The 22,175-nt window shown below is 41.0% G+C and overlaps 1 protein-coding gene across 1 annotated transcript; it reads left to right on the forward strand.

Annotated features, from left to right (window-relative positions):
• The first annotated feature begins 474 nt into the window (after positions 1-474).
• Positions 475-17,251, forward strand: ZFP30 (ZFP30 zinc finger protein). The gene is given in 6 exon segments (XM_047793222.1): positions 475-533; positions 5,220-5,256; positions 5,259-5,293; positions 5,296-5,347; positions 7,833-7,931; positions 14,600-17,251. Coding segments are annotated over 6 exon segments (1,593 nt in total). The 5' UTR covers positions 475-524; the 3' UTR covers positions 15,961-17,251.
• Positions 17,252-22,175: the final 4,924 nt, after the last annotated feature.

Below are 22,175 nucleotides of genomic sequence, written 5' to 3' on the forward strand. Positions count from 1 at the left end.
GAATTTCTAGTCTGTATTCTTTTTGTCTTAGGGTTAGGGAGGCAAGCCAGATTCCTGTATCTCAGAAGGAAGTTCTGGTTTAGATGGGGTAGCCACTTAGCAGCTGGGAAGGTTGGCATGAGGGTAGATGGATCTGGACTGCGTATTCTCAGATCCAGATCAGCCTCCCTGGGGTGGGGGACTAACTAGAGTCTCTTCTGCTGGAATGTCTGGCTGTGTGCTTCCATGCAGGAGAGTCCTGCTCTAGGTCTGTCCTTGTACAATGATTTCCTGTGATTTGGGGAGGGCATATATTTGTCCAAACTACCTCTTAGCTTTCATAATGTGTCTGTATGTTGTGGGGGTGGAGGGGTATGGCATATTAGAATTGGAGAAGTTGTGTGAGTTTTTAAAATTGGGGAGCTGAGGCGATTTTGTTCTTATGGCTTCAAACTCTTCCCCCAGCTCTTGACTTCTGTGGACTCTGCTTCTGCAAGTAAATGACTCTTGGGAAAAATTAACCAGTTCTTGGCAACTCTGAAATCATGGCTCATGTAAGTTGATATTTCTCTCTATTTGAAATGCTGTAAATTTTTTTCAGGTTATGGGAACATCCTCATTAGTTACCCTGAGACTTCCTAAAAGACCCCTATCCAACAACTTCGTCCTAGCTGCTCCCGTTCTAGTCAAGGATGGAGCCAGACAGCCTAGCCCTTCCTGTGGTACCCACTCTTCTCCATCCAGGTCCATGTTTGAGCTGACCACATTACTCAGTGTCTCCTGTGTGTTCAGTCTTTGTCCAGAGCAGAAATGAAGTCCCTAGAGGGAGACAGCTGATATGAGACTCTCAGAACTAGAGAACACTTTAGAGCAACACTATCCAATATTAAAAGTATAAAATTACAGAGTTCCTGTCGTGGCTCAGCGGTTAACAAATCTGACCAGCATCCATGAGGACACAGGTTTGATCCCTGGCCTTGCTCAGTGGGTTAAGGTCCAGCGTTGTTGTGAGCTGTGGTGTAGCCCGCAGACACGGCTCAGATCCTAGGTTGCTGTGGCTGTGGTGTAGGCCGGCAGCTGTAGCTCTGATTCAACCCCTAGCCTGGGAAACCTCCATGTGCTGCCGGTATAGCCCTAAAAAGCCACAAAAAAAGTATAAAATTTATCCTTCTTAGCACATGAGACCTTATATCAATTTCATTAAAAGTATAGAATAGTAATTTTTTTTGGTCACCCCTGTGGCATATGGAATGTCCCAGGCCAGGGATCAAACCTGTACCACAGCAGCAATGGTGCTGGCGCAGTGACCATGCTGGATCCTTGACTGGCTGCGTCATAGGAGAACACCCTAGAATGATAATTTTTTTTTCTAAGTTAGAATAATAGGTGTTCCCATTGTTGCTCAGTGGATTAAGAGCCCGACTGGTATCCATGAAGATGTGGGTTCTATCCCTGGCCTCTCAGTGGGTTAAGGATCTGGTGTGCTGTGAGCTGTGGTGTAGGTGGCAGACACAGCTGAGATCTGGCATGGCTGTGGCTGTAGTAGGCAGCTGCAGCTGTGATTCAGCCCTGGCCTGGAACCTCCATATGTCACTAAAAAATAAAAGTTAGAATAATATGCAAGGCACATACAATAAACTTTTTAGTAGTCACATTTTAAATGTAAAAAAGAATATGCAATTAATTTTAATATTTTATTTAACCCAGTAAAGCCAAAATATCATTATTCACAAAGTGTAACTAATTCAAAATTATTAAAGTATTTTACATTATTTTTTCTTTCTAAGTCTTCAATATGTGGTGTGTATTTTATTATGGCATATCTAAATTTGTTACTAAACTACAGTTCATGTGCTCAAGTAACCACATGTGTCTAAGATAGGCATACTGGAGACATTACAGCTTTAGAAATTTCATGTAACCTAAATTTGTAAATATAATTTAATATTTTATAAAGTATAGAAATTTCTATGGGGAGTTCCCGTCGTGGTGCAGTGGTTAGCGAATCCGACTAGGAACCATGAGGTTGCGGGTTTGGTCCCTGCCCTTGCTCAGTGGGTTAAGGATCTGGCATTGCCTTCAGCTGTGGTGTAGGTTGCAGACGCGGCTCGAATTTGACCCCAGCCTGGGACCCTCCATGTGCCGTGGAGCAGCCCTAGAAATGGCGGGAAAAAAAAAAAAGACAAAAATATAAATAAAAAATAAACGTATAGAAATTTCTAAATAAACTCACTAGTCCAACATATCTATAAAATGGACTAATTTTAGTAAATTTAAGATATTCAATAAAGGGGAGTTCCTGTCCTGGCGCAGCAGAAGGGAATCGGACTAGTACTCCATGAGGATGCATGTTCGCTCCATGGCCTCACTCAGTGGGTTAAGGATCCAGCATGGCTGTAGCTGTAGGTGCAGATGAGGCTGGGATCCCACGTTACTGAGGCCAGCAGCAGTAGCCCCCAATTCAACCACTAGCCTGGGAACTTCCATATGCTGTGGGTGTGGACCTAAAAAGCAAAAAAGAAAAAAAAATTAATAAAGGATTTGTTATAGGGGAAATGCTAATGATATAGATAGTGATGAAATATATATTGATAGTTTGGAAGAATTCTTTAGTTTTATGCAAACTGTGTTTTTTAAAATAGAGATTTTGGAAGTTCCTTTTGTGGCACAGTGGGCTAAGTATTTGGCATTGCCACAGCTGTGGCTCAGGTTGTGGCTGTGGTGCGGGTTTCAATCCCTAGCCCAGGATCTTCCACATACTATAGGAATGGCAAAAAAAAAAAAGAGATTTTATGGTTCATTTGGACAAAAAATTCCATTATTTTTTTTTTTTATATAATCCTTAAAGGAAAAGTGATTAGAGTAAATCACATTTATTGAGAAATTTTTTTAAGCTTGTTGCAGGCAGTATTCTTATGGCCACTATTTCAATGGTGTGAAATTCTTTTTCTTTTCTGTCTTTTTAGGGCCACACCCACAGCATATCAAAAATCCCAGGCTAGGGGTCAAATCGGAGCTACAGCTACGGCCTACGCCACAGCCACAGCAATGCCAGATCCGAGCCGCATTTGCAACCTATACCACAGCTCACAGCAATGCCAGATCCTTAACCCACTGAATGAGGCCTGGGATCCAATCTGCAACCTCATGGCTCCTAGTGAGATTCGTTTCTGCTGCACCATGACGGGGACTCCGTATACCATATCTTCTTAAGCCAGTCTTCTGAAGATTTGAGCTTGAGTTGTTTCCATGTCTAGGCTATTACAAATAGAGCTCTATGAACATTGGGATGCATGTATCTTTTCAAATTTCAAGTTTTCATTTTCTACAGATATATATCCAGGAGTAGGATTCTTGGATCATATGGTAGCTCTATTTTTTTTATTTTTTAATTTTTTTTTGTCTTTTTGCCTTTTCTGGGGTTACTCCTGCGGCATATGGAGGTTCCCAGGCTAGGGGTCTAATTGGAGCTGTAGCCACCGGGCCTATGCCAGAGCCACAGCAATGCGGGATCCGAGCCACCTCTGCAACCTACATCGCAGCTCACAGCAACGCTGAATCCTTAACCCACTGAGCAAGGCCAGGGATCGAACCCGCAACCTCATGGTTCCTAGTCGGATTCGTTGACCACTGAGCCACAATGGGAACTCTGGTAGCTCTGTATTTACTTTTTTAGGTTTGGTTTTGTTTTTGTTTTTGTTTTTGTTTTTTGGTCTGTCTTAGGGCCATATCCCTGCCATGTGGAAGTTCACAGGCTAGGGGTCAAATCAGAGCTGCAGCTGCTGGCCTACACCATGGCAACATGGGGATCAGAGCCACATCTGCAACCTATGCTGCAGCTTGCAGCAACACCAGATCTTTAACCCATTGAGATCCCCCAGGGATCGAACCTATATCCTCATGGATACCTAGTCAGGTTCTTAACGTTGCTGAGCCACAGTGGAAACTCCTCTATTTTAGTGTTTTAAGGAGCCTCCAGTCTGTTTTACATAATGGCTGCACCAGTTTCACATTATCACCAACAGTGTAGGAAGGTCCCTTTTCTCCATATCCTTTCCAGCATTTATTTGTAGACTTTTTGATGATGGCCATTCTGACCTGTATGAGGTGATATCTCATTGTGGTTTCGATTAGCTTTCTCTAATAATTACTGATGTTGAGCATCTTTTCATGTCCCTCTTGGCCATTTGGAAAAATGTCTATTAAGATCTTCTGCCCATTTTTTAATTGGGTTTTTTGTTTTTGGTATTGAGTTGTATGAGCTGTTTTTATACTTTGGATATTAATCCCTTTTTGTTTTGTTTCTTTTTGTGCCCATCAACAAAAGATTGATGGTTTCCTTTACTGTGCAAAAGTCCCATTTGTTTTGTTTGTTTGTTTTTCCTTTCTCTTTTTTCTTTTTTTTTTGTCTTTTGTCTTTTTTTGTTGTTGTTGTTGTTGTTGCTATTTCTTGGGCCGCTCCCTCGGCATATGGAGGTTCCCAGGCTAGGGGTCGAATCGGAGCTGTAGCCACCGACCTACGCCAGAGCCATAGCCACGCCAGATCTGAGCCTCGTCCGTGACATACACCACAGCTCACGGCAACGCCGGATCATTAACCCACTGAGCAAGGGCAGGGACCGAACCCGCAACCTCATGGTTCCTAGTCGGATTCGTTAACCCACTGCGCCACAACGGGAACTCCTCCTTTCTCTTTTTTCTTCTTTTGGCCACCCCACGGACACATGGAGTTCTTGGCCAGGGATTGAATCTGAGTTGCAGCTGTGACCTATGCTGCAGTTGCAACAACACTGGATCCTTAACCTACTGTGCCACTCCAGGGATCAAACCTGCATCCCAGCACTCCAGAGATAATGCTGATCCTGTTGTGCCACAGTGCCAACTCCAGTCCCATGTGTTTATTTTTACTTTTATTTTGCCTTGGGAGACTGATCTAAGAAAATATTGCTATGATTTAATGAAACTCTGAAGTAATTACCTGACCATATCTGGAAATAAGTAAAATTAGGTATCCCATAGTATATAGGAAGTTTTGTGTATAGCAGTGGTAAGCAAATCATAGCTTATAAATCAGATTCAACCCATGGTCTGTTTTTGTAGAACCTATCAGTTAATTACTTTTTGAAAGAATTGTTTATTAAAAAAAAAAGTGGGAATGGAAGTACACAGTAGAGACAATAGGTGCATGTGGCCCTTTACAGAAATAAACTTGACAATAATACATGGGTTTGTCGTTTCAGGATTTGGTGATGTTCAGAGATGTGACTGTAGACTTTTCTCGGAAGAGTGGGAATGCCTGAAACTCAAATCAGAGGGAATCTGTACAGAGATGTGATCTTAGAGAACTATAGCAACTTGGTGTCACTGGGTAAGTTTAATCTGTGTCAAATAATTGAGAAACTCACATGACTGAATTGTCAGGCTCTCTTTCTGAAAACTAGCTGCATATCTGCTCTGTAGTTTGTGAAGAGGCACCTCCAGCTATTAAACAGCCCGTTAGCTCCCCTGTAATTCAGTGACCTTTACATTTTCCTTCGCCTTTTTTCTAATTGCTTCTCTTTGATAGTTGGATATAATTCTTAGACACTGAGAGCAAAACCATTTTCTTCTTTTTTTTTTTTTTTTTTTTGCTTTTTCTAGGGCCGCACCCTCGGCATGTGGGGGTTCCCAGGCTAGGGGTCGAATGGGAGCTGTAGCCGCTGGCCTATGCCAGAGCCACAGCAATGCGGGATCCGAGCTGCGTCTGACGACCTACACCACAGCTCACAGCAATGCCGGATCCTTAACCAACTGAGCAAGGCCAGGGATCGAACCCACAACCTCATGGTTCCTAGTCAGATTCATTAACCACTGCGTCACGACGGGAACTCCTCCAAAACCATTTTCTTCTTACCTTTTTTTTTTTTTTTTTTTAAGCAAGAGTTGCAATGTTTATTTTAGGTTTCTCTCTCTCTTTTTTTCTTTTTTCTTTTTTTGCCACGCAGGCGGGACGTGGAAGTTCCTGGGCCAGGGATCGAACCCTATACCACATAGCAAAAAACCCTAGCCCCAGTGGTGAGAACGTATGAGCCTCAACTCACTAGGCCATCAGAGAACTCCCAGCAAAACCATTTTCACTGAAAACTATTTTCCTACTGCTGTATATGGTCTGTTATCCATCAACTTACCAGAAATGTGAGTAAGAAGACAGAGGTATCTGGCTCTACATACCTGTTGAAAAAGCTTATTCAGTGGGTTAAATCAATAGTTAAAACTCAAGTGGAGGAGTTCCCGGTGTGGCTTAGTGGAAGTACATCTGGCTAGCATCCATAAGGACCCAGGTTTGATCCCTGGCCTTGCTTAAGGGTTAAGGACTCAGCGTTGCCGTGAGCTGTGGTGTAGGTTGTAGATGTGGCTCGGATCTGATGTTGGCTGTGGCTGTGGCTTAGGCCAGCGGCTACAGCTCTGATTCGACCCCTAGCCTGGGAACCTCCATATGCCTCACATGCAGCCCTAAAAAGACAGAAAAAGAAAAAAAAAAGAAAACTCAAGTGGACACATTCAGTTTACTATGACAAATATATTGTCTTTTAATTAATTTATGATTAAAAGTTCAAAATTTATGAACGTTGCTTCTAACATTGGATGAATATATTGGCAAGAAACTAAATATTTTCCTCTTAGTAAAATATGTTTAAAAAAGCAAAAATAGAGTTCCCATCATGGCTCAGTGGTTAACGAATCCAGCTAGGAACCATGAGGTTTCGGGTTCGATCCCTGGCCTTTCTTAGTGGTTAAGGATCTGGCGTTGCTGTGAGCTGTGGTGTAGGTTGAAGACGTAGCTCAGATCCTGAGTTGCTGTGGCTGTGGTATAGGCCGGCAGCTGTAGTTCTGATTCAGCCCCTAGCCTGGGAACCTCCATATGCTGCAGATACAGCCCTAGAAAAGACAAAAAGACATAAAAGCAAAAAAATAGCACTTTATAAACATAATGTACTAGCCACTCATTCAAGAACTTTTAAGTCAAACCTCACAACAATCCTATGAGTATTTATTTTATACGTTATTGCATATTATTACTTACCTATGGGTATATATTACTGTTTTTCCAACTGAGAAAACTGAGGCTGTGGTGACTCAGGTGACAGAGGCATAATTTGAAACCAGTGCTCTCAGTGATTACTTTCTTAAGAGATAGATCCTGGGGAGTTCCCGTCGTGGCGCAGTGGTTAACAAATCTGACTAGGAACCATGAGGTTGCGGGTTCGGTCTCTGGCCTTGCTCAGTGGTTTAAGGATCCAGTGTTGCCGTGAGCTGTGGTGTAAGTTGCAGACTCGGCTTGGATCCCGCGTTGCTGTGGCTCTGGCGTAGGCCGGTGGCTGCAGCTCCGATTCGACCCCTAGCCTGGGAACCTCCATATGCCGCAGGAAGCAGCCCAAGAAATAGCAAAAAGACCAAAAAAAAAAAAAAAAAGAGATAGAGCCTGTATGAGTTGACAATTAAAATAAGGTAATAATGGAGTTCCTGTTGTGGGGTAGTGGGTCCACGATCTGACTTGTCTCTGTGGAGGTGCTGATGTGATCCCCCACCTGGGACAGTGGGTTAAGGTTCTGGTGTTTGCTGCAGCTGTGGCATGGGTCACAGCTCCAGCTTGGATTCGATCCCTGGCCCGGGAATTTCCCTATGCTGCAGGTGAGGCCGAAAAAGAAAAAAAAAAAAATAAGGCAATATTCCTACTTCTCTGTTCTTGTGATTCCTTGTGATCCTAAAATAATTCTAATATGAATGTTTTTCAGTTCCCTTACTCTTCTTTGTTCTGAAGGCTTGGCCAAGTATATCCTTTCTAAATTATGTTCCATTATGTTTTTTTCAAGGAGGCTGTTCCATTTCTAAGCCAGATGTAATTACTCTGCTAGAGCAAGGGAAAGAACCCTGGATGGTTGTGAGGGATGAGAAAAGAAGATGGAGCCTAGGTAAGTGCCAATCAGGATGAGACAAGCTGTTCATGGCAGGGCATATCCCTGCTGGCTGGGAAGGAAACACACCCCTTAGATGTTGATTATGAAGGAAGGACCTGACACCTGGGAAGAAAACTTAGATCTCAGCATGAACCACCAAAGGCATTTCATCTATCCTTCCACTTACTACTTCTTTGTTCACTCTCCTATTTCCTTCTCATTTCGGTGGGGGAGAGCTTTCTCCCCCAGTGACTAACATTTTCCTTGTACTTTGCATCTCATTCCTTTCTGGCTTATCTTTTGTCTTTTTGTATATACCTCTTCACTGCCTTCTCTTCATGGAGTTCACGTTGTAGTAGGGAAATCATGTAATAAACAAATACACAAATGGATTGCTAAATATTGTATTGTGAAGTGATTAAGTATTTTGAAGGAAAGTGAATAGGATAAGAATATAGAGAATTATGAGGTGTGAGTGAGGTAATTTTAGATAGGGCGGTCAGAGAAGAGAAACCAACTGGAAGAGGCTCTTCACGTTGTCAAAGATGGAATCATTTGAGCATCTGTGTACATAACAGCAGTATACTGCAACATATAAAATATGCTTAATTTTATAAATTGTTAATGATACAGATTGTTCATCATTGGAAACTACTAGAGAAATAACTTATTTAGAAAGCATAAATTTAGGAGGTCACTTCGTGGCTCAGTGGAAATGAAGCTGACTAGCATCCATGGGGATGCCGGTTCAATCCCTGGCCTCACTTAGTGGGTTAAGGATCCAGCATTGCCATGAGCTGTGGCGTAGGTGGAAGATACAGCTTGGATCTGGCATTGCTGTGGTGTGTGCCGGTGGCTACAGCTCTGATTTGACCCCTAGCCTGGGAATCTCCATATGCCATGGGTGTGGCCCTAAAAAGATAAAAATAAAAAAAAGAAAGAAATGAAATGAAAAGAACGCGTACATTTAGAGGAAAAGAAGCATTTACCCTGCCTTCCTTGTAAGAACTGTAGCAATAGGTAGTAGATGGAGGGATGTTTTTCTTAATAAAATTACTCAGTGAATAAATGAAGAATGAGAGGATAGCACCCTTTTAGAACCCATAGTGAGCTACTGGATTTAGGCCCTGAACATCAATGCTGATAACATCACAGAAATAGACAATCAGGCACTATATTTCTTCTAATCAAAGGATGTCATATCGCCATGAGGTGGGCCTAAGTATGATGGAACTTCTAAAGCCATCCTGTTTGGGGAAGTTTATTTGAGGAAGACAGAGGGACATAGAGTCAGCAAAATTCAGAATATGAGAAATGCTATAGGGTCAAAACCAGTTCTTCAACAAATAAATTGAAGGGAAATCGGAAGATAGCAGGAGAACCTATAGGTTTTAGACCTGAAGGATATGTCAACTACTTGTACATTATGAACTTGGTTTGGGTCATTTATTTTTTAAGTTTAAAATTTAATGTGTGAGATAGGTGGAAGTGTGAGCGCTGATTTTTGATGTTCTTAATTACTGTTCAGTTTTTCAGGTTTGGATAATGGTATTATGATTTTTTAAAGCCTTTTAGAGATAAATCTTTGAGGCGAATTACAGAAATTAATATATGAGATTTACTTCAAAAAAAAAGTGAGGAGAATGAATTAAGGTCTGCATGGGCCACTATTGGGCTTGGTTGATGGTTGTTGAAGTTGGTTCGTAGATACATGGCCCTACTATATTCTTACTATTCTACTTTTGTGTATGTTAGAAATGCTTTGTAATAAAATTTTGTTTTAAAGTTATCAGGAGATAAAAGGAAAGGAAAAGGTGAGGTCAGGCAGTGGTGAAAATAAATGTATATGATTCTTTTTGGAGGAATTTTGCCATAAAATCAGATACATGGGAGACAGGTAAAGTATTTTAGGATGTGAGGTATTAGAATGTGTTTGTAAACTAAAGGGAATGATTTCAAAGAGAAAAATAAAAATTGATGGAGAGAGAGGATAATTTTGTAAGCCATGACTTTCAATAAATGAGTAGGAGTCAGCCAACTTACGAAGGAAAATCGATGCATATGAGGAGAATATGGAGACAGGTTGGTTGGATAATGTGTTGAAGGGGAGAAGAACATTTTTCTTTCAATTGCTCTGATTCCTTGATGAAATTAGCAGGAAAGTTATCGGCAGAATGTGAGGATTATTTGGAATAAAGTATGAATTATTCAATACTTGATCAATTTTGATTTTTAGAAGTACAATTATGTGGTTGTAGGGTTTTAACATTTGCAGATCTCTTGATACATAACCTCTGGTGTTAATGTGACTAAAACTGCCTCTGTCATAAATATTCTGTATCCATATCATCTTAAATCAGCACAAGATATTGAAGACATCATATCTCAGGAAACAAATTAACATTGTGACCAGGTAATTTGCTCCTTATTTTTATTTTTTTATTTTTTTTGTCTTTTTGCCATTTCTTGGGCCTCTCCAGCTGCATATGGAGGTTCCCAGGCTAGGGGTCTAATCGGAGCTATAGCTGCCAGCCTACACCAGAGCCACGGCAACATGGGATCCAAGCCGCATCTGCGACCTACACCACAGCTCACGGCAACACTGGATCCTTAACTCACTGAGCAAGGCCAGGGATCAAACCTGCAACCTCATGGTTCCTAGTCGGATCATTTCCACTGCACCACAAGGGAAACTGCCATCCATGGGTTTTAAAAAATAAATATATACAACGGTGCTACATGATTTGAGGTTGTTTGAATCTTTGGTTACAGAACTATGGGTATGTAGGGCCCACTGTAAAGTTATACACAGATTTTCAATAGTGGGAGATATTGGCCCTTCTAACCCCCATGTTCAAGGGTCAACTGTAGTATAGTCTCCTAGATAGGAATGTTCAGCATGCCAAGATCTTAATCCGGCATGTCACTTAGGGGAGGAAGTCATATAAGAGAATCTCAGGTTCACTGTATCCACACTGGGAATGTTATGTTTGTTCTTTAAGTTAAAACCTTCAGATTTTATAAGTTTTGTAACTACTTCTACTTTGTTTTTTATGAGTGAATATGAACATTTTGCCCTAAGTTTTTTTATACTTTTATTTATTTTGTGCACTGTCTGCTCACTTCCTTTATTGCATTACTGTTTCCATTGTTTAACATTTCTTATACTGGTTTATATGGGCTTTTATGCTGTGCACACGTTCTCATTATTCTTACAACTGGGCTTTCAGTTTTGATTTTGACTACAACTTTCCTTTAGATCAATGGTTTTTAATTGTATTTTGCAAGTAAATCCTTTGAAATTACCATTTTAGTAACAGTTATACCTTTTAAGCTGTCTACTTATTTACTCCTGCTGTTACTTAGTTATTGTTCATTTTACATGTCATTTATATCTTATTTGTCATAATGAAGCCTTAAACTTTTTTTCCCAAAATTTTTTACAAAATTGCCATAATTTTATATTGCTTTCTTGAATAGGGAGATAGAGACAGGCAGATAGGTGGGGGAGGGGGAGAGGGAAAGAGAGGGCAAAAGAGAAGTAAGGGTCAGAAAAAGGGAGAGATGGAGGGGATATGGAAGGAGGGAAAAAGACACACAGATTTCATAGTAGTATTTTCTGTGCCACTCATTTGTCTCTGCTCACAAATAACCCACCTCATTGTTGCCTTTTAACATCTTTTTAGTATATCCTTTTTAAGGGAAACTTATTGACTTCCCATTGTGGCTCAGTAGGTTAAGAACCCGACTAATATCCTTGGGGATGTGGATTTGATCCCTGGCCTTGCTCAGTGGGTTAAGGATCTGGCATTGCTGTGAGCTGCAGCATAGGATACAGATGCAGTTTGGATCTGGTGTTGCTGTGGCATAGGCCTGCAGCTGCAGTTCCGATTCAACCCCTAGCCTGGGAACTTCCATATGCTGCAGGTGCAGCCCTAAAAAAAATTAATTAATTAATTTAAAAAATCATAAAGTAAACTTATTGAGGGGTTCCTGCTGTGGCAAAGTAGGTTAAGTATCTGACATTGACTCTCTGGCAGGGCAGGTTCAATACCCAGCCTGGCACAGAGGGTTAAGGATCTGGTGTTGCCACAGCTGTGGCTCAGATTCAGCCCCTGGCCAGGGAGCTTCCATAGGCTGCAAGTGCAGCCAAAAAAGAGGGGGAGAAAAAGTAAATTTATTGAAATAAAAATAGGTACCAAAAATGGAAAAATCATAATATGCAGCTTACCGAATTTTCACAAAGTGATAACAGCCATCTAATCACACGGTTTCAGAAACAGAGCTTTTACTAGGATATCAGAAGCTCCCTCTTAACTTTTTCCAGTCATTCTTTGCTATCAAAGTTAACTACTAGCCTGACTTTTAGCAAGTCCACAGATTAATTTTACTGCTCTTGAAAAAATGGAATAATATATATTTTGTCTGACTTTGCTCATCATTATGCTTGTGAGAATTATCCATGTTGTGTGTACTTGCACATTATTCATTCTCATTGCTGTACAATTCATACTCTTATAATTCGTTGTTGTTACTGTGTTGTAAGCATACATCTTAATTTACCTTGTCATTGTTCTGTTGATGAACAATTGGATTCTTTCCAGTTTGGGCATATTAAAGATAATGTTGCTGTGTTGTAGATGGTTTTTTAAACACCTTTTTCTTTTTGAAAAATTTTGAACTCTTAGCAACAATATTGAGAAAATATACATTTGAGAAAACATCTGTCCTTGTTCAGAATTTTATTAGCATGTTACTGTTTTATAAACCTGTTGTTATTGCTGAAAAATCAATAATATACTTTCTTGGAGCACACAATTGGCATTGGCTTATGCAGACTTTAGGATGAATATAGGAAAGGGCATAAAGAAACAAAACAGGTTGAGTATTTGTAATATAGATGTGTGTAGTTATATAAACATAAATGATAAATAAGTGGAACCTTTCATAACCTTGGTTGTGCAAGTGAAGTTCACTCACAACTATGCAGAGTAGAGAATGAGCTGAATTGAAGATATTTGCATGTGAAAGTAGAGAGGCAGTTGGAGGGATAATCAGGTGTAGAGAAAATTTTCCATTTATGTATTTGATTGAGATTGATTAGATGTGCCTTTGTTTCTCTATAGGAAGTGACAAAAAAAGAATAATACTGTGTAAGATTAGGGGCAAGGCAACATACACATTTTTACTATTTACTAATTATAGAAATGTAATAATTAATAGTTACTGTGTGCTATATGTTTGTTATTCAGTGATAAGTGAAAGATCGTTTCTGCCCTTGGGGAGGTTTAAGGTAAGACAACAAAGAGAATTAAAAAATGAGAAAATTGGAGTTCCTGCTGTGTCACAGAGGATTAAGGATCCAGTGGTGTCTCTGTAGCAGCACAGTTTTGATCCCTGCCTGGCGCAGTGGGTTAAGGATCCAGTGTTACCGCAGCTGTGGCTAAGATTCAGTCCCTGGCCCATGAACTTCCGCATGCTGTGGGTGTGGCTCAAAAAGAAAAAAGAAAAAAGAAAAAAAAAAAAACCCTGGTATAATTAATGAATATATAACAACAAAATTGAAAAAAGTTTTAAGCAAGGAACAAGTTACTGAGATAGAAAATAAAGGATAAAAATTAGGTGAAGTCAGCACAGATAGTTTTTCTGATTTTTTTTGTGTGTCTCTTTATCTTTTAGTTCTGCACCCACGGCATATGGAGGTTCCCAGGCTATGGGTCGAATTGGAACTGTAGTTGCCAGCCTATGCCACAGCCACAGAAATGCAGCACTTGGAGTTCCCGTCGTGGCGCAGTGGTTAGCGAATCCGACTAGGAACCATGAGGTTGAGGGTTCGGTCCATGCCCTTGCTGAGCGGGTTAACGATCCGGCGTTGCCGTGAACTGTGGTGTAGATTGCAGACGCGGCTAGGATCCTGTGTTGCTGTGGCTCTGGTGTAGGCCAGGGGCTAAGCTCCGATTAGACCCCTAGCCTGGGAACCTCCATATACCTCAGGAGCGGCCCAAAGAAATAGCAAAAAAAAAAAAAAAAAAGGCAGGATTTGAGCCGTGTCTGTGACCTACACCGTGGCTCACGGCAATGCCACATACTTCACCCACTGAGCAAGGCCAGAGATCAAACCCAGGTCCTCGTGGATACTTGTCAGATTCGTTACCATTGAGCCACAATGGGAGCTCCATTTTTCTGATTTTTATCATGAGCCCTTAAAGAATGAAAAGAACCCAAAATGTGGAGACAGAAGTCAGTTTTCCCAAGAGATTTAATTGCCAGTAAAAAGCTCTAAGAAATGGAAAGATTGTAACACATTCTAGGATCTGAAAGGAGGCAAGTGTGGCAGAGATAAAGGGTGCAAAGAGAGCAGTGGTTTGAGATGAAATCTCTTGGTAAACAAAGGCCATATTATTCATAGTAAGGCGTTTGTACTTTATTCTTATTTTAAAAAAAGAGAAATCATTAAAAAGTTTAGGTGAAGATCTCAGACTTTATCTGTTTCCACATCATTTTCTTTACTTCTCTTGGCTTTTTTCAAATTACATGATTATTTTAGAAGGTTGCTCCCCTCCTAGCATGTTTACTTCTACTGGGCTTTTTTTTTTTTTTCCTCCTATTATGAAGTTATTTGCTTCTTTGTTTACTTTTTCTAGAATAAGAAAATAGTGTGTGTTTATCTTGTTTTCTTTCAGATTTGGAATCCAGATATGACACTAGAAAGTTATTTCAAGTAAAGGATATTTGTGAAATGAATTTATCTCAGTGGGAGATAATGGAAAGAATTAGAAGTTGTGGACTTGAAGACTCCTTTTTTAGGAAAGATTGTGGATATAAAAATTTTGAGGGACAAGAGGCATATTTCAGGCAAGTGAAAAAAACCACCTCTGAAAAAATGACCAAGAACAGAAAACGTACATCTCTTCCTCTGTATCAGAGAATTCACAATAGAGAGAAACCCTATGAATGTGGGGATTGTGGGAAGGCTTTTAGAGTTCGCCAACAACTTACTTTCCATCAGAGAATTCATACTGGTGAGAAACCCTATGAATGTAAAGACTGTGGAAAAGCCTTTAGACAGTGTGCCCACCTTAGTCGACATCAGAGAATTCATGCTTCTGACAAACTCCTTGAATGTAAAAGATGTGGAAAGATATTTACGTGTGGTGCAGATCTTCGTGTACATCAGAGAATTCATATTGGTGAGAAGCCCTATGTGTGTAAGGAATGTGGGAAGGCTTTTAGAGTCCGAGGACAACTTAATCTCCATCAAAGGATTCATACTGGTGAGAAACCCTATGAATGTAAGGAATGTGGGAAGACCTTTCGACAATATGCACACCTTACTCGACATCAAAGACTTAATATTGCTGAGAAGTGCTATGAATGCAAGGAATGTGGACAGGCTTTTCTGTGTAGTACAGGCCTGAGAGTACATCACAAACTTCACACTGGCGAGAAACCCTATGACTGTAAAGAATGTGGAAAGGCCTTCAGAGTGCGGCAGCAACTTACTCTTCATCAGAGAATTCACACTGGGGAGAAACCCTATGATTGCAAGGAATGTGGGAAGACCTTTAGTCGTGCCTATCACCTAACTCTCCATCAGAGAATTCATACTGGTGAGAAACCTTATGAATGTAAGGAATGTCAGAAGTTCTTTCGTCGTTACTCAGAACTTATTTCACATCAGGGTATTCATATTGGAGAGAAACCCTATGATTGTAAGGAATGTGGGAAAGCCTTCAGACTGTTTTCACAGCTTACTCAACATCAGAGTATTCATTTTGGTGAGAAACCTTATAAGTGTAAGGAATGCGAAAAGACTTTTAGACTTCTCTCCCAACTTACTCAACATCAGAGTATTCATACTGGTGAGAAACCTTATGACTGTAAGGAATGTGGAAAGGCCTTTAGACTTCATTCATCACTTATTCAACATCAGAGAATTCATTCTGGTGAGAAACCATACAAATGTAAGGAATGTAAGAAGGCATTTAGACAACATTCACACCTTACTTACCATCAGCGAGTTCATAATGTTACTAAATTATGAGAAAGCCATCTACGTGAAATTTGTCTTAAGGAGCATTAGAAAATAAATTCTAAAAAGTGTTTGGATGTAGGAATCACTTTTGCTTCATGTTCACAATTAATATAAGAGGTTTTATTTAAAAGAGAAGTTTAATAAATATGTAGATATATTTCATCACCATTCAAACTCAGTTCAACTTTAGGGGATTCATCCCAGAAAGAAGCTCTCTTCGGGGAGTGAATGTGGAAAAGCTTTTGATTACCTGTTACCACCTCTATTCTTTCATCTCTACAGTATACCTCTGGGGGTTGCCAGCACACCATCTCATTTTGGAAATGATAAATACAGGGAAAGAAAAGTCATTTACCCTGCATTTACTGTATAAACTGTATTTTAAGGCAACTAGAAGTTGATGAGGTAAAGTTCTTAGAGAATTTTACAACACATAGTAAAACAATGGATCTAAGCACAAGTCTCAGTAGAAGTTTAAGGCACTTAGGTGAACGGTGGATATGAACTTCGTAGTGAATAGATCAGGTTAACAACATCTGAACCCACTGATCAATTTTAATCTCATCAAAAATAGGACAAAAGGTTTTATGCTTCCTAATAAGATATAATAAGACATACCATTGCCAAAAATTTGTACCTGAATCTAAGGATCAAGATCCCAGTTTAGAGAAAATTTGGGAAACAGAAGAACAAATTACATGATACACCAAAAATCAGACAAATCTAAAATCTAAAGTGTGTAATTTACAAGAATAATGACTCAGCTTCTCAACCAATAACATGGCACTGAAAAAAGGGAGGTGGAACTCTTAGACATTAAAAGAGTCCTAAGAGATGTATCAATGAAATGCAGTGAATGAGTGGTTCTTATTTAGATCGCAAGTCAAACCAAATTAAAAAAGACTTTTATGACAGTTGGGGAAATTGGACTATTGACAGTATTGGATAATTTTAAGAAATTATGTTCTTGTTAGATGTGGTAATAACATTGTGTTTATGTAAAAGTGTCTTAGAGATAAATTAGGAAGTTTATACACATAAGATATGTCTGGAATTACCTTTAAGATGCTCATGCAAAAAAGGAGTCCTCTTGTGGCACAGTGGGTTAAGGACCTGGTGGTGTTACTGCAGCAGCTTGAGTTGCTGTTGTGACATGGGTTCAATCCCTGGCTGGGAACTTTGCAAAATTATGGTAAGATGAGTCTTGAGTACATGGTTTTTGCTTGTTCATTTTGCTACTTTCTCTTCATGTATTTGAAGTTTTCCATAACTTTTTAAAAAGATATGTATGAAATTTTAAGCAGCTTGCAGTGAATGATTTTTATAAATGGCTACATATCAAAACTTACGGATATTGCTAAAGTTTCACACACCGGGATGTTGAATGTGCTCTAATGTATTTGGGAATTAAGATTGAGGATCCAGATTTTATCTAGTTTATCTATTGATACATCTGTTGTAGTGCCTGTCCCATAGTACTTCATATTTTTAAAGAGTGACTGAGAAAAGCAATTACAACTATTTGTGGAAAATAATGAAATAGAACTGTATTGTCTAATAAGGTAGGTGCTAGTAACATGTTGAGCACTATTGAGCTGTTGAGAACCTGAATCGCGGCTAGTACAGATTAAAATGGTGTTCAGTGTAAAGTACACATGAGGTTTTGAACACTTAGTTCTAAGAAAGAAGAGAATGTAACATCTCAGTTTCTCACAGGACTTCTTTGCTGTGGTTAGGAAGATGTGATATTCAGTGGGTTGTATTACTGCATAAAACAGAACCCAATATAAGTGTTTCTGCTCCCAACACACTGAGGTTTACATACTGAGTTCTTGTTTCTACCCTGAGTCGTACTGGACTTTTTTTTTTTTCTTCATAAAATGTTGCTTGTGTTTATAGCTGAGTGGTTTTCTCAGATTGTTTTTGATGTTTTAGGATCCAAAGGCTCTTTTTCACTTTGCACTGTTCTATCACATTAAGTTCAAACTTGTAGTGCTTCCAAGTAGCACCATTCCTTTAGAAAGTGTATTTGCTTTAACTTTTATTAGGGTTCATTCAGTTAAAGAAAAGATCAATGAATTGTATTGAATTCCGTATGGGGCTACTGTGGAAAAATGACTTTAAAATTCGTAGAAGCCCTGCTATTTCACAGAAAGGATGAAAGTTGGCTTCATCTTTATTCTGAGGCCACGTTTTCATGACAGTACCATATATTTGATATTTCCTCCACTTAGGCCTTTTTTTAACATTGAGAACCCTTTGTTCCCTATAAACACTGTCATGAACCCTCTATATTTCCTTAAAATTCTACTTGGAATATGCACCAATTGAGATAATGAATGTAATGAGATTTTTTTTTTTTTTACTTTGTTGATATGATGGATTACCTTCATGGATTTTCAAATATTGATTAAGCATTACATCATTGGAATAAACTCCCATGTGTCTATAGTGTGTACTTTAAAATATATATTACTGGATTTGCTGTGATTGCTATGATTTACTAATGTTTTATTGAGGATTTTTGCATCTGTTCATGAGGGATACTGGTCTATAGTTCTTTTGTCTCATTTTGTATCAGGTTGATGGTGGCTTCATGAGTCTGAAAGTGTTGCCTCCTTTTAATTTCCAGAAGAGGTAATATAGAATTGAGTTAATAACTCCTTGAATGTTTGAAAGAATCCATTTGGGCCTCGCAATGGACAGATTGTGTCTCCTCAAAATTCATGTATTGACGTCCTAACCCCCAGCATGATATTATTGGGAGGTGGGGCCTTACAGAGGTAACAAGTGTTGAGGTTGGAGGCTTCCCACATGGGATTGATGGCCTTATAAAAAGGACTGCAGAGAATTCTCTCACCCTCACATCCTCTGCCATGTGAGCATACAATGAGAAGATGGCAATCTTCAATCTGGAAGATGTTTCTCACCAAAAACTGACTATGCTGGCACCCTTATGTTAGACTTCCAGGCTCCAGATTCATGAGAAGTAACTGTAAGCCACCCAATTTCTGATACTGAGTTACTGCAGCCCAAGATGAATAAGACAAATTGGTACCAGAATTGGGATGCTAATGTAACAAATATCTAAAAATATGGAAGTGGCATCAGAACTGAATAGTGAGTGAATAAAGGTTGAAAAGAGTTTTGACGTGCATGCATGCAAAAAAAAAAAAAAAAAAACAGATGTTAAAGGTGATTTTGATGAAATCTGAGAAAAGAGGAGAACTGAAGAGAAAACCTCAGTCTTGGGAGTTCCCGTCATGGCTCAGCAGTTAACTATCCTGACTAGGATCCATAAGGATTCGGATTTGATCCCTGGCCTCACTCAGTGGGTTAAGGATCTGGGGTTGGTGTGATGTGTGGTGTAGACTGCATATGTGGCTCAGATCCCGAGTAACTGGTGTAGGCTGGCAGCTGCAGCTCCAATTCGACCCCTAGCCTGGGAACTTCCATATGCCGAAACAGAGAGAGGAAGGAAGAAAAAAACTTCAGGATCTTCTTAGAGAATCATGAACAAAATGTTGATGGAAATGTGAACAGTAAAGACCATTCTGAGGCATCCTGGATGAAAATGAGGAACATGTTATTGGAAGCTGAAGGAAAGGTCATTCTTTATACAAAGTGGCAAAGAACACAGCTAATACCTGCTCCTGTACTAGTATTTTGCGGAAAGTAAAATTTCTGAGCAATGGAATTAAGGGTGTGGCTTGGTTCCTCCTACATGATTATAATATGTAAGAAGAGAGAAGTGACAAAGATGGAATTTTTGAAGCAGACTCTAAAGAGTTGGAAAATTCTCAGCTGAATAAATAGTGTTAAAAAATTGTTTAAGTGGGGAGTTCCCCTTGTGGTGTGGTGGAAACTAATCTGACTGGGAACCATGAGGTTGTGAGTTTGATCCCTGGCCTCAGGCAGTGGGTTAAGGATCCGGTGTTTCTGTGAGCTGTGGTGTAGGTCACAGACATGGCTCGGATCTGGCGTTGCTGTTGCTGTGGCTGTGGTGTAGGCTGGCAGCTACAACTCCGATTTGACCCCTAGCCTGTGAATCTCCATATACTGTGGGTGCAGCCCTAAGAAAACAAAACAAAATATTGCGAAAGTGAAGGCATTGATTGGGAAAGACTACCATTCTCTTAGTCGGTATGTGACATGTGGGAAGTCCCGGATGAAGCTGGCGACGTTGAGCCCTAAGTGCAGAGTCCTCTTTACCAGTGGATGTGGCATCCCCACCCACAATGGCATCAGCATTTCCACCTCCATTTGAGGGGACAGACCCTGCATTGCCTGAAGAAACGGTGGTGACCTCCCCTGAGGCGGTGGCCATGCAAGACAATGCTGTGACTCCAGAAACCATCCCCACCACCCCAGCTTATTTCCGGGCCTACCTACCACTGGACGCAAGTCCCAGCTGACTCCTGGAGTGAGGAACAAAGCGTGAGCCACGAGGAGGTGTGCTACACGCCAAAGGAACTACTTCGCTTTCTAATTTATATAGACAGAAATGCCGAGAACACGTGTGGGAGTGTGTGATAATGGAGGAAGGAACACGACTGGAAATTTGGTTTCAGTGAAATCTGGGGAAGAGATAGGTGGTTAGCCCTCTCTGGGCAAAACAGTTGGAGTTCCTTGTCTCCCATATGAATACTTACTAAAGGGCGACCTCAGCAGGGATTTTAATAATCAAGTGGGTAGGTGGGTCTGTCCTTCAATAACGGTTTCTTTCCCCAGCCACCCCGGTATCATCAGTGAGCGTGTGAACGGAGTGGTCATGGGGGCAGGGATGGCCATTATGCATGGACTCAGCAACACGGACTTGCACTCACCAGGGCTTACCTGCCTGTGGCCGCTGCTGGGTATTCATTCTGCCGGCCGCAGAGACAAAGCCTGAACCCGCAATATAGCAGCGTTCCCTGAGGGGTGTTGGGCCAGCTACCGGGTGGCAGGTAGATGACAGTAAATCACTTCCATCGTGGTACAAGCAGCATTTGGTCCTCGCTAGAATAGAGACTGACTCTGGCTGTGGATTTGCCTTCCCTGCCTGCGGTGCTTCTGTCCAAACCACCACCTATGGACTTAGAGAATGCCTTATCCACTGTCACGGTTTGCTTCTGATCCAGAAACTCGCTTCACAGGAGAATAAGTGCAGCAGTGGGTCCATGCTCGTGGGCTTCATTGGTCTGACCATGTTTCCCACCCTCCTGAAGCAGCTGGCTTGATGGAGTAATGGAATGACCTTTGGAAGACTCCGTTACAGAGCCAGCTGGTGACAATACCTTGCAGGCTGAGGCTGGGTCCTCTGGAAGGCTGTGTATGTGCCGAATCAGCATCCTGTGTGGGGTAGTATCTCCCAGCAGCCAGGATCCATGGATACAGGTGTCAAGGCGTGGGGTGAGGTAACAGAAAATTCAGTTGACGCTTGAACAACCCAGGGTGTAGGGCTGTCAAGTAGAAAACAGGCCTTTCCACATCCGTGGATTCAGCCGACCTTGGATTGTGTCGTACTGTGGTGTTTATTGAAAAACAGTCTATGCTTGGGTGGACCCTCTCGGTTCAAACCCATTCAAGGGTCGACTGTGTATAGATACTGGTCTCTGCCTCTGGTTCCTGGCCTAGAGCTCCTAAAACCTGTGTGATTTTCGGGGGGATGGGGTTATCTTCTATTCTAATGAGGCAGCTCTGGGTGGGCTCCTTGACAATTCGGGGATGAGGGCTGGTCTCCAGAAAGGCTGAGGCATGATTAGAACCTCGGGGTTTTCGGTCCTGCCCACCTTTCTATCGAGAGGGGAGAAGGGCTGGACATGGTGTTCGTGATCCGTCACGCCTCCAAGATGAAGCCGCCCTAAAAATCCCGAAAGTACAGGGTTTGAGGGACTTCTGGGTTGGTGAACACATCGGCAGTGGGAGGGTGATGCCCAGATTCCCTGAGGACAGAAGCTCTTGTGCTTGGGACTCTCCCAGACCTCACCCTGGGTCTCTGCATGTGACTGTTCCTCTGTATCCTTTATCCTTTTTCGTATCCTTTACTAAACTGGTGAATGCACGTGTTTTCCTGAGTTCTGTGAGCGGCTCCAGCAAATTACTTGAAGCTGAGGAGGGGGTTGTGGGGACCTGGACCTCCTCCTCAGTTTTTGTAGCCAAATCAGAAGTTGTGGGTAACATGGGACCTGCTCCTCGGAGCTGGTATCTGGAGCCAGGAGCCATCTTCTGATCCCTTAGCCTGT

This window comes from Phacochoerus africanus, chromosome 8, assembly GCF_016906955.1.
Source record: "Phacochoerus africanus isolate WHEZ1 chromosome 8, ROS_Pafr_v1, whole genome shotgun sequence".
Classification (NCBI taxonomy): Eukaryota; Metazoa; Chordata; class Mammalia; order Artiodactyla; family Suidae; genus Phacochoerus; species Phacochoerus africanus.